Below are 12,099 nucleotides of genomic sequence, written 5' to 3' on the forward strand. Positions count from 1 at the left end.
ACTGACCCAAGCTATAAAATTTACTCGTTTTACAAATTACTTTATTCCTTAGCCATAAATAACCACCCCCTGCCAGTAAACTCAAAGTCTGTTTCACTGCATCCAGGTTTGCAATGGGTCAAGAGATTTAGTGGAGTTTGGTTTGCACAATTTTCTTTCTTTCTTTCATTTTTCTCCGTAGAGTGGCGTGGCAGATAGAAGTGGAACAGTATTGAATGGCAGGAGAAAACAAGTGTTGTGCAGACAAGGAATCTTCTACACAGAAAGAAGCAGAAAGAGGGGACACAGGAAATTATTTTAATGATAATTTTTCTTCCTATCTGCAACAAATTAAAATGTTTCATAAACAAACCATAGATGACTGTTTCTTACTACATTTCCAACAGGAAACTGGTAACTTAATCATGCTGCTGATAAGGAATCGCTACAGCACTATCTCCTTTTAAAAAGGAGATGTTTGCCACTAATCCCTGAATGGTGAGGACACAGAGCTCTTGGTTCCAGTCCCTACCTGCCTGCCCCATGCAACTGTTCTTGAGTGTGTCACCCCGTAACTGCCTCAACTGCAAAGCTATTCTCTTAGAAACACGTATGAATACAGGTATATTAAAACCATAGTCAGATGTTCAGCTAGTGATAATGAACAACAGAGGAAGCACAAAGAACTCGCCTCTGAAACAACAATATGGACGCAATATGTAAAAAGACGAAGGCAACACTGCATTAGATTAGCTGTGAGTATTTCTAAAAGACAAACAATTTAGGTAGAGCAAAGAGCCCATTACTGTATTGTAACCTGCTCCAGAGATTACTTAAACAGAGAGTTTTTCCAGAAAATTGAGAGTACCAAAGATACAAAATTACAACAGCACTAGTTCACCGATTTCACTACGTTTATGGTTAAAACATCAATAGAATTCATAATACAAATTAAGACAAACACAGATGAAAACTTGTATTTGTCGTACTGGTCCACAAATATGCTTACATGCTAAAAATATGCTTCCTGAGGTGCAATAACTAAAAAGAGCATTTTAAACTGCAATTTAACATTTGAAAGAATGAAGATTTTGTCTATAGAGTAGTACTATTGCGCGAAATCGACGGGGTTTTAAAACCCTACAACTCTCAACACACTTCTGCAATCTATGTGTACTCACAGCTCTTGCCTAAGCCTTCTTATCTTCGCTTTGGCATCTGCTAGCTCTACTGACAGGTGCTGTCTGCTTTCAGTGCGTTTCATGCCAGGAGATCCACAAGGTGATTGTGCTGCCGATGCGTGAGGTAGAAAACGGAGACAGTCCCGTTCTTCTGAGAGTTCTATGATAGTCTAAGAAATTAAAGAAAAAAAAAAAAAAAAGAGAGGAAAAAAGCACAGAATTGCATTGAAAGTACCATTTACATGTCCGAACCTAATAACATTCAATGCCTTAATAAATCAAAGACTGAAATGAAGCAAGAATAATGGAAAAGTTTTGCCATAAAAGAAGTTAGAAGCCTTACATACACCTCTATACCTAAAGCAAATAGTCACAGCTATTTAACAGTACAATTTGGCTATTTTTAAACTACTCAAATTTAGACTTTTAAGTCCACAAAATTATCAGTGCTTAGAATGGACTGGGTAATGAAATGGCATGAATTCCTTGAACATGAGGATAAATACACATCTCTAAAGACTGGTGTTCTTTAGCGAGCAGCAGCATCCTTTGCGACTTAATAAAGCGTGAGACCTATAGGAAATTCCTATTTCATCATATAAATAAAGATGTTATCCTAATATGAAGGCCTCTTGTGTTTTAAAGTTACTTTTCCTTCGCGTTGCAAAAAAGGATTACCACACATCCTCTCCCCTCACAGTTAAGTTTCTGTTTTACTCTTATCAAGGCTGTGAACTGGACAGACAGTTGCTAACTGTCAAAGGAATATTTGGAATAATTGCAACATTAACATATCCACACTCAGTACTGAGCGGCAAATCTGGGACCACCAAGATGATTCAAACTTGAAATTTTTATTAAATACATTTCTGTTTCTCGATTCTCACACAGTACAATGATTGTTCCTCGTGATAAGCTTGTAAAACCTCCTCTCCTAGTATGAATTCTGCTCCAGTTCACTCAGTGCTGTACAATAGGATACAGTAATTTAACAGGCATCTTTCAGTGACTGGCTTGCAAACCGACGGGTTACGGATTCCTGGAAACTTCAGCTGATACAGCTTTGAATTTTCTGTTTTCAACTACAGATGAATGCTATTCAAAGTTGTTTCAGACTCTGGTTACATGAAAAAGAGCATCTGCTATTATCTTTTCTAGTTTGTCACAGCATTCAACAACTAGTATGCACACTGTAACTACCTGAAACACCTTTTTGGCAGCAAGGAATCCTTGCTTAAACATGCTAACAGAACATACATTAAACTACTAGCTATAAAAAGGTTAAGCTGTATCATTTTCCAGAAATTATTTCTTCTACTTCTCTCAAGCAACAAACCACATCCATACCTCTGAGTGCTCATCTCTTTCATCTATAAGTCTTTTCAAATGTAACGCCATATTTTTCAAGAGAGGTTCAACATATTCTTGTGTCAATACAATGACATCCATCCACTGCAGATCAAACACATTTTCCTGATTATGAGTTACCTACACGGAATGAAATGGAAGAGAAAAAACATCCTCTTTAAATTACAGGAGTAGAAAGGCAGCATAAGAAAATAAAGCTGAAACTCCACGGGTTAAATTCTCTAGACATGGTATGAAAAAACATTTAAAACAGATAAAATTGTACGTTATGGAATAGTTTCTTATCTACCTGAAAGTAGTACCTCGTGCTTCTGGCAAAATAAAAAGCAAACAGCAGCTATGACATAATATGTATTACATATCACATACATGGAATTTGAATTATATTTTATAAATAAATTTGCACGTGAAAATGTCATTAAACTAAAGTTGCTGTAATTCTAAGAAATTCTTGGAGCAACATTCTTGCTCCCTGGTACTGTTTTAACAATGTAATCCAAAAGAGCTTGATCGTGAAATATTTTGTGAATCAAGTTAAAAAAATGAAAACATTTTTTGCTTACTAAAAATACCAGATATACAAATCATGTATTTGATTTACTTTCTTTTGCAGAAATGCAATTAATCATCTTACAATAGGATATTCCACCTCCAAAAAAATTAAAAGCACAAAAATAACAATATACCTCTTGAATATGGGCTGCAACAGCTGCTCTAGTGTCAAAATCCAGACCTTGGATTCTTTCAATAAATTCTTCTTTTTTCTGACACTAAAAATAAAGGTATCTATTTTATATACATACATATATATAAAATCACAAGGATTTTCATTCTTCCTTTGTATTTCTAAAAGCTAAAAATGATAAAGCTGACATTACAATGATCACACTACTAAACTATTCACTAATTTTGCTGACCAATAAATACTTGGTTTATGCCACGTTACAGTAATTATAACAACTTTCAACACTAATAAAACGATAAAGAAAAAACAGTTATTGAAATGTGGCAAGGAAGAGGTTTCTTAATAGCTACTTATTCAAATTTTATGACCGTGAGTTCCAGAGACATTTTTTTCAGTGTCCTCCTCTAGTACTCAAGTTGCTTATTTAAGTTGTTAAGAACATAGGACTGACTGTTTTTTCAGTTTAATGAGCTGAATGGTACCAACTTTCCTAGTAAGAACAACAGTCCATCAAAAAGTTTCTTAAATACGTGAAACAGTTTCAGGGAGATATATCGGCAAGATAATTCTTCAGTACTTTACCATTTTCTTCCTTTCTTTACAGTATCAGGTGAATTAACAATATTAAAATTAATAAACTATTAGAAATCCTACATACACAGTTTGCTATATTCATACAATAAAATGTAAGAGGTGTACAGTTGTAGCCATTTGAACCGTAAGAATATCCAGGTTTTCAAGGAATGCAATAGTACCACTAGAGGAAGGAAGGTCAAAGTTATGTACAAACTCAGGTATTAAAATAGTAAGAAAAGAGATCGGTAACACTTAAACCATTCCATGCAGATGTAAACATAATTAAACTTACCTGAACTGCACAACCAAGTAAAAGCAGGAGGAGTTTTTTTACTTCTTCAGTACCTGGCTCTAAGAAGAAAACAAGAACAAAAAAATGGTAGGTGTAAAATGGTAATGTGAGTTTCTTCCCCTACCCCTCAGAAAACACCAGGTTTACTCATTATTTTCATATAATGTATGTTAACCAAGTTTAGAAAACAGAAAGAAGAAACCCCCATCCTTCCAGCTTTCAACTTAGTCCTTTTTGCCATTTAACTGCCAACTTTCAGTGTTAACAAACAGCTTAGCATCCATAGTAGTTCCAAATGGAAAAAAAAAAAAAAAAAACCAACATCATTGCAGCCCTTCATAAAGCAAAACTTAAGAGCGAAACTTTCAAAAGTGCTTTGGAGACATACAATCAAGTTGTCAACTGCTATCTCGGGTATCTCAAGATATTTACAAAAGTGCTTAAATTATTTGCCACTCCCAAGCTGTAAGAGTTAGGTGACAAGTTCATTTAAGTTATTTTATAAAACTATTAGGTATTTATCCGTACATCTAAAAATCAGAATGTATTTCCAAATCTGGCCTCAAGCATCTTAATCTCCTAGAGAAACTTAAGTTAAAGAACTCTGTTTACAGGTTAGTAAAGACGTATCTTACTTTTTACACTCAAAACGTCCTCATCCTGCTACTAAATATATGCTATATCTAGAATATAAATGCCATAGAGCAAACACTTTAAGGATGGCAAAATAGCTTAGGCTAGTTGGAATTAAACTCTATATGGTCATATATCATTTCACTTTACTGAAACAGAAGACACTAGCCATTGGGCTATCTAGGAATAAAAGGGTCCTAATAGCATCCTTTCTACAATATACTCTGGATTTTAGCCAATAGTTTATTTTATTGTTAGCTAACCAGACAAAAGCTATGCTGTCAAACATAATAACGCTGGGTCTGGCTAGAAATCTGACCTCTATTCTGCAGAACTGTACTCTGCAACACAGCTGGTGTAACTACTACCATCACCAACAGATTCACTCTCAGTCCAAACAGCAAACACCACAGTGAACGTCCAGCATGTACTAAGGTATGCACAGTCATTCTTGAGCCTGACCGAAGTTACTGAAGTCCCTTTTTTTAGAAGGACTCAGTTGGCAATGACAGATGATCTCCAATGATCATGAGACGATTACAAGCACCTAAAAGAAAACTCAACCAGACCTTCTTCCCAAAATGTCAATTTGCAATCAGCTTCTACATTGGGCAACTGAGTCTATTTTGGATGAACCCCCACGTAAGAAAGATGTAACCATTCACTTACAAGCGCTTGAAAAATTGTCCTTTGATTTGATCCACTACAGTACTTTGTAAGCGAAGTAAATGTAAAATCCTTCTTAAAAAGTTAGATATGAGGTAATCTTGATCAAAAGAGGAAATTAAAAAGAAATCAAGAAAAAACCTAAAGGGATACAGAACTCTCAATGATTTTGACTAGCTTTCAGTAAAGAGTCAAGCCTGCTGCCATAAAGCAGGGATAAAAGACAGATGCTAAGCTTCTCCACCTTCCTCATGGCTTCAAGGAGTTCCCTGTGCGTTATAATATTAAGTAGAGAGCCTTTTTTCAACATTGACTCAACTGCTTCTTTTAGAAGGAGATATGTATAATCCCAATGAACATTTAAATTTTTCAAAAGAGGTTTGTCAAGTAGATATGTTACAAAGAACACGAACTCAAATGGGAGATCTTTAAACCATTTATACAGATTTCTTGTATCCCAAAGACTTGAGTTGTGAAGTCTTTTACACAGAAATAGAAAACATGAATGAACATGTTTCATCAGAAGCACGCTACTTCAGCAAACGAAGGGGAATTCCACCTGGTTGCCTGTCTTAATCAATAAAGATTAACCAGAATATTGTAAGAGAAGGAATCCATCTCAACATCTTATATCCTACATTCATTTATCCCAATAAATTCATCACACTTTTTTTTTTAAAGCAATCCCTGAACTCCTCTTTGGATGCTCATTTGCTAACTGCTTCAGCGTCTCTTGACTGGCTTTTAAAAGCCCACCTGCATATTGTTTCCGTGTCTCCCCCCCACATTCCCTGAAGGAACATGGCAAAATATTGAATAACCTCAGCTTCCCATTGCTACCAACCATCTTGTGTGTTCTTCTTCCTTTCTCTCCATCACAAATACAGAAATAGATGATTCTCTTCCACCCCTTCCAACTTGCTGCTTGAACCCTGTCCCTACCCTATCCTACCCTTTGATCGCCCCTGCACTCGCTCTTACCCCTGACCTTCATACCCTCTGCAGCCTTCCATCCTCCCCTGGCTTGCTCCCTCAGAAATATGAACTGGTCTTAATCTCTCCTCTTCCCCTGTTAAAGAACATTCACCTCTTCATTATCTCCCTTCCCCTTTTCCTCTGTAATTTAACTTAACATTTACAATCACAGCCTGTAGCTCTTCTCCTCCAGTTTCCTTCTCAAACTGGCTTCCTGCCAACTCAACTGAAATGTTCCTTGATAAAGTCTCTGACGACCTCTTTTTTACCAAAGGTCAAATCCAGCATTCTCTCTGCATTCTCCTTGATTAGCCAACTGCCTCTGACAGTCAAACACGTTTCTCTTCCTGAAATCTTATGTCAAACACGTTTCTCTTCCTGAAATCTTATCTGTCTTTGCCTTCTGCAATTTGTCGTCTTTTGGTATTTCTCTACTAATTCCTTAAGTGCAAAGAAGCACAAAGGGGAAAAACTGGGAGACGCTCCTGAGAAAAATCACAGCTACAGCCTAAGCTTTAGTGGACCAAATCCTAATCATGATCAGAAAATTGACTTTTACAACAGGGGGGTCACCTTGATGCAATCAGATTTACACAGCAAGTCTCTCAAAAGGTCACTGAGGTTTGATTTCACTACACTTGCCCACCGAAGAAAAAAAATAAAGCTTAAAAATCCCTGTAGGGATGAGGTCCTCTGCAAGTTGACACAGCAAGAGCAGTCCTAACTTTCAAAGGGGAAAGGTTCTGGATGGAACCCAAAAGAACAGGTCTATCTTCTGGTTCAGCTCAGGCTCCATGATGAACTCAGGCAGGAATCTGAAACATCTTCAAGAATATTGTCCGAACACAACAAATTTTTTTGTAATATGTGGGCTATGCTGCAGTAACGTCTGTATTCTCTCACAAATCCAATAACATCCCCACAGGAGAGCAATGCATACGCGACCAGAGATTCCAGCTGCCAAACCACAGAAGCTACATAGACTTAGCTGAGGTGCCAAAACAGGAAGAAGCTTTCTTAATGACTAAAGCATAGGTTTTTATGTATACAACTGAATACGAAATTATCTTTGGGGGTTTTTGTGGTGCATTTTTAATAAAATTTCATCTTACACTACACAAAATATTGTTAGGACATACTTTGTCTCAGTATCTTGAAGAGAACGAAAAAATGTCACTACAAAAACAATACTATGATCAGGTTTTTTTAATCTGTTTTTCCACTAAATCTGGTCTCCAGGCAAAGCCATAGAGTCTTTCGAAAACCTTAAGTCTGGAATCAAAATACAAAAGCATGATGGATTCTATTCTTTTGGAAAAGAAGACACCACATTCACACTTCTTGGTGCGTATGATAGATTACAGCATCTACACATATAAAAACTTAAAAGGCTGTGACCTCGGAAGCAAAAGCAGCAATATTCAAAAACAGAAAGTAAAAATCAAAAAAATTAAATCAAGTTACCTACATAAATGGGATATATGCAGATGGGATATGGAAAGTATCAACGTTATGAACCCTGGAATTGAGAAGTGAGGTAACACAGATGGTTCTTCTTGCTCATGAGAAAAATCTTGTCTCACATACACGGAAGCATGGCATATAAGACATCTTAAATAAAGAAAAAAGCCAGGGGAAGCTACACAGCCTGTTAGAGTGGTTCCTAACCTCTCTGCTGAGGTGCTAGAACATCAGAAGTAGAACACCTGGGACACATTAGACCCAAGAAAATAAATTCTGCCCAATCCATAGTGGCTCCATGCAGGCCAGGTGTGTCTGCTCCGTGCTTCTGGAATTGAGAGCATGGTGCAGAGATTCCCAAGTGGCTGTGGATAGTCAGCTGAGTCCATACAGGCTAATTTTCTTGGTCTGAAAATTGCAACTCTCAGAGCTGGAAGCAGAGAAGGTGGGAGCATGGAAAAGACAGTGTCAGTTCAGGGGAGAAAGCAATAAGGTAATTGCAATATTTTTCAGGTAACGGTGCAAGAGAAGCAGGAAAGTTTTGGGGAAGTGAAAACAAGGATTAAGTGCTGGATCAAGTGAGATGCATTGAACTGCCAATTTTCTCAGGGGTGGTTTAGGTAAAGAAAGTTGAAAGCATAGTAGTTGGGAATATGTGAAACTTATACTGTGTCATATCAGTGGCTCATTGGTTGCTGGGAAATGCGCTTCGTTTCAGTATAAATCCTAATGACAGCCAGCGCTGAGGTTTGGACAGAACACATTTTTGTAAAGTGCAGACCTTCGGTGTGAACAAAGAAAATGTTACTCATCATTATTGAACCACTTATTTGCTAAAATTATTTACACAATCTTCTGTTGAAAGGCTCAATCCTATATGAATTTTATTTCCAGTGAAGTAATACAAATTATTACACTTATATCCATTTTCATCTTAGTTAAAAATAAACTTACCAGAAAAAGGATTTTTTCCAATTATTAATACATTTGGCAAAGACATCATGATCAACTGCTGTAAATTCTCCTATAAAAGTTAATTAAAATATTATTTAAATCACATGTATTGAACAAAAGCAAACATCAAATACTAACCACCGCTAAAGAGAAATTAGTATTACATAAGTAGTTTAAAATTTTTCTGGTCTTAATATATATATATTCAATACTTAATTATTTGGACTCTAATTAAAAAAAAATTACAAGTACTAATTACTTCTACAAAGGCCTTGTTTTATTGTTTTGCAAGATCACTTCAACATAGTAAAATCCTCTCGTAGCAATGAGCTGGCTTAGGGATCTTAAGCCAACTAGATGCCGTGTCTCAGAATGTAGCAAAACTCCTTTAAATTATTAGTGTTCGTGTTTATCCGACTAGCTTATTGATAGACGTTTATTTTATTTGCTCTAAGGTGCATTTATACTACAAAAGATCAATTTCCTCTGTTTCACATCCATAGTCTCGGGGGCCTCGCCAAAACACGGATGTGAAAATTACAGTTTTTTGCTGCCGTTATGCTGGGACAATCCTGAATATAAAGGTACAAAATCCTATTTGCATGATCAGGCCGAGTTTTAGTTTGGTAAGTCCCACATGCTCAAGCAGCAGCTTTGCCTATCTATTCGATAGATTGTATCAATGGATAGTTTCTGTCAGTCAGTAATGGCTGTAATCAGGTCAAATCCCCAGTCTAGACAGAGCCTAATTCTTCTGAAGCAGAATAGTCTTCCTCCTGTTCCCAGATGTTTATTCACAGCAGATGCCATCCTATCGGCAGCTCCAGAGTCATGCTTTTTGTTTTTCCACAGTGACAGGTTCATTAATACATAAAATGTTCATACTCAAAAGCAACGTATTCCAGAACCATCACCGCTTTGCATCCAAAAGGCACATATTAGGTGTCATACTGTAAGCTAAAAAACATAACATAAATCAACTCATTTTATGTCAAATTTGAAAAATGACAATATTACTTGAAGAACACCTGTGGAAATTATTAGCTATAGCTGTACTTGAAAGTTCTCACCAGTTAATACAGGACATGAACAACTGTATCTGAATTGATTAATACTAGACTGAAAAATATGTACTCTCATTGCACATGCCTAAGGCAAATTATAAGGAGGGAGAAAATAGCTTTGACCTACTCAAATATCATGACTTCCAACCAACCATGACTCTTGTACTTCTGCAATCTTGATAAAGACAATTTTCAAATTAAAAAAAAAAAAAAAAAAGCTGACATGCGCCACAGGAAGTTTTAAAGCAACAAAGAACAGATAAAATATAAGGAATTCAAGGAGCATTATAGCTACTACAAAAGAAAATCACATACTTTAAAAAGTGGGGGCTTGGGAGCTTTTTTGTTGTTTGTTTTTCTGCAATAGCTCAAATAATTCCATGATGCTATTATAAAGCTTTTCTTACTGTGAAGCAGAGTACAAGCAGGTGTAACCAAGAAATGTGTCCTCTGTGGACTAATGACATTATCACCTCTTTTCTGACAACACCTCTACCTTGCTTCAGAGATGTCTACCACCTTTTCTGTCACACGGTGTTAACTTCATCAGTAAGCTCCGTGCAATTGCTCTCAATTTGTGTTTACTTTTGAAGTGACTGCTTCTATTAAAAGCTTGAAATTGGAACCTGTGTGTCCCAAAATTCACGTATTTAACTGTTGTTTAACCTGCAAAAATAAACTAAGCTTATTTACAAAATTCTGCCTTGCTTGTACAAACCTTTAGAGTTCACTAGCATTTATTTTATTAAAGACTCACACATTGTCTGTCAAATGAGGCTCACAGAGCACCCATGGGAGTCATGGAAGCTCACTATATTAAACCTCCTGAGCCCACCAAAACTTATAGGGAGATCAGTTCTCCTGAATCAGCTGCTGATAAAAATTCCACACTTACGCTGCCAGGAAACGTATAGGCTCAAAAGACTGGTTTGGGAGCTAGTAAGGGTTTGGTGATGCTGTAAGGAAGTAAAGCAGCTTCATTGGAAAAAGACGACGCAATTGTAATTACAGAGAAGAACAAAGATGATGCAGGAACCAAAGAGACTTGTATAATCTAACATAACATTTTAATTTTGAATGTTATATGCTATCAGTGCAGGGTTTTTTGACAAGTACATATACAACACTGATGCAGTTATTTGCTAAATTGAGAGAACGTTTTCCACAGATGTTATAAAAACACATGGAATAAACTAGCACAGACAAGCTCAGAATAAAAAGTTTTAAGAGGCAGGATGACATAATGCTAAAAATTAAAAATCCCCATGTCCATTAGTATCTCATTCCTACTGTAATATTCCAGATATTAACTAATCTCATATCTCAATACAGTGATTACTTCCCGTGTTCCACTGCTCTCAGATCTCAGGCATCCCACCGAGAGCATTTATCAAGCATGATGCCTGAAGCACGCGGGTGCGAGGGCTCACAGCTCTGCCAAGCCGCACCCCAGGCCGCGAGAGGCCTCCCTGATTCCAAGGCACCCGTCAAGCAGTAGCTCTTCTGCCCTGGGTAACTTCACAGGTGACAGGAACTAAACTGACCTCTTCTTGAAACTGAGTTTGCTATGCTGCTTTGCAAACCCACGCACAGGCTGTGGGAAAACACCAGCTGCCAGGCCGTGCTAAGTTTGAGAGGAAACAAAGACTACAGCCCATCCCTGCACGCTTCTCTCCAAAACCAGTAAACTACCACGGTGCAGAAAGCTCCCTGCATGCATCTGGGCATATCTGAGTGAACATCGACACGTGCAAAAAGCAATTTTAAATTTGAACAAGTGTTCCAGTTTGCCTACTACATGCTTTTACTCCTACTAAGATGCCAGACCTGCAATGTTTCTAGGCTCCCTCACTTGCACTATCTGAAGAGGCTGGCGTCTCACAAGACCAGAAGCCTGAGAGACTGGGCAGGGAAAGGGGGGAAAAAAAGTGTCTGTAGTTCTCCCTCTCTCTCTAGCTTACACTTACACAAGACAAACTTGAACCACGAACAGCATGGTGACCAATTTTAGTGTTTATTGAATACGAATACTTTTTTATTTTAAAAAAGCTATAATAAACTATTTCTAACGCAAAGGTTTGGAGCACCATTCACAACCTTGAATCATTCAAAGGCCAGCTACCTAAATGCAAGCAATTCTGCCTGATACTGTTGCACTAGGACTGGCTCATACCGTAGGGCCAAAGCAGCACAGGGAATGCTTTGTATTCAAATGAAGATCAGTCCTGTCAGTGTTTGTGCCTTCTGTTGCACCAGGTGTGAAAC

At 37.3% G+C, this 12,099-nt stretch overlaps 1 protein-coding gene across 12 annotated transcripts in view; it reads right to left on the minus strand.

The window, feature by feature from the left end:
- CCDC88A (coiled-coil and HOOK domain protein 88A) overlaps positions 1 to 12,099 on the minus strand; it is an 84,739-nt gene that overhangs the window by 51,578 nt on the left and 21,062 nt on the right. For all 12 annotated transcript variants that reach the window (XM_087773873.1, XM_087773872.1, XM_087773870.1 and 9 more), the window contains 5 exons: positions 8,771 to 8,840; positions 4,082 to 4,140; positions 3,215 to 3,298; positions 2,508 to 2,648; positions 1,161 to 1,330 (listed from right to left, as the gene is read on the minus strand). In XM_087773873.1, coding sequence (XP_087629999.1) covers positions 1,161 to 1,330; positions 2,508 to 2,648; positions 3,215 to 3,298; positions 4,082 to 4,140; positions 8,771 to 8,840 — 524 coding nt within the window. The remainder of the gene's footprint in view (positions 1 to 1,160; positions 1,331 to 2,507; positions 2,649 to 3,214; positions 3,299 to 4,081; positions 4,141 to 8,770; positions 8,841 to 12,099) is intronic.

This window comes from Nipponia nippon, unplaced genomic scaffold (assembly GCF_047370975.1).
Source record: "Nipponia nippon isolate SJK-2023a ecotype South Korea unplaced genomic scaffold, ASM4737097v1 scaffold_4, whole genome shotgun sequence".
Taxonomy (NCBI): Eukaryota; Metazoa; Chordata; class Aves; order Pelecaniformes; family Threskiornithidae; genus Nipponia; species Nipponia nippon.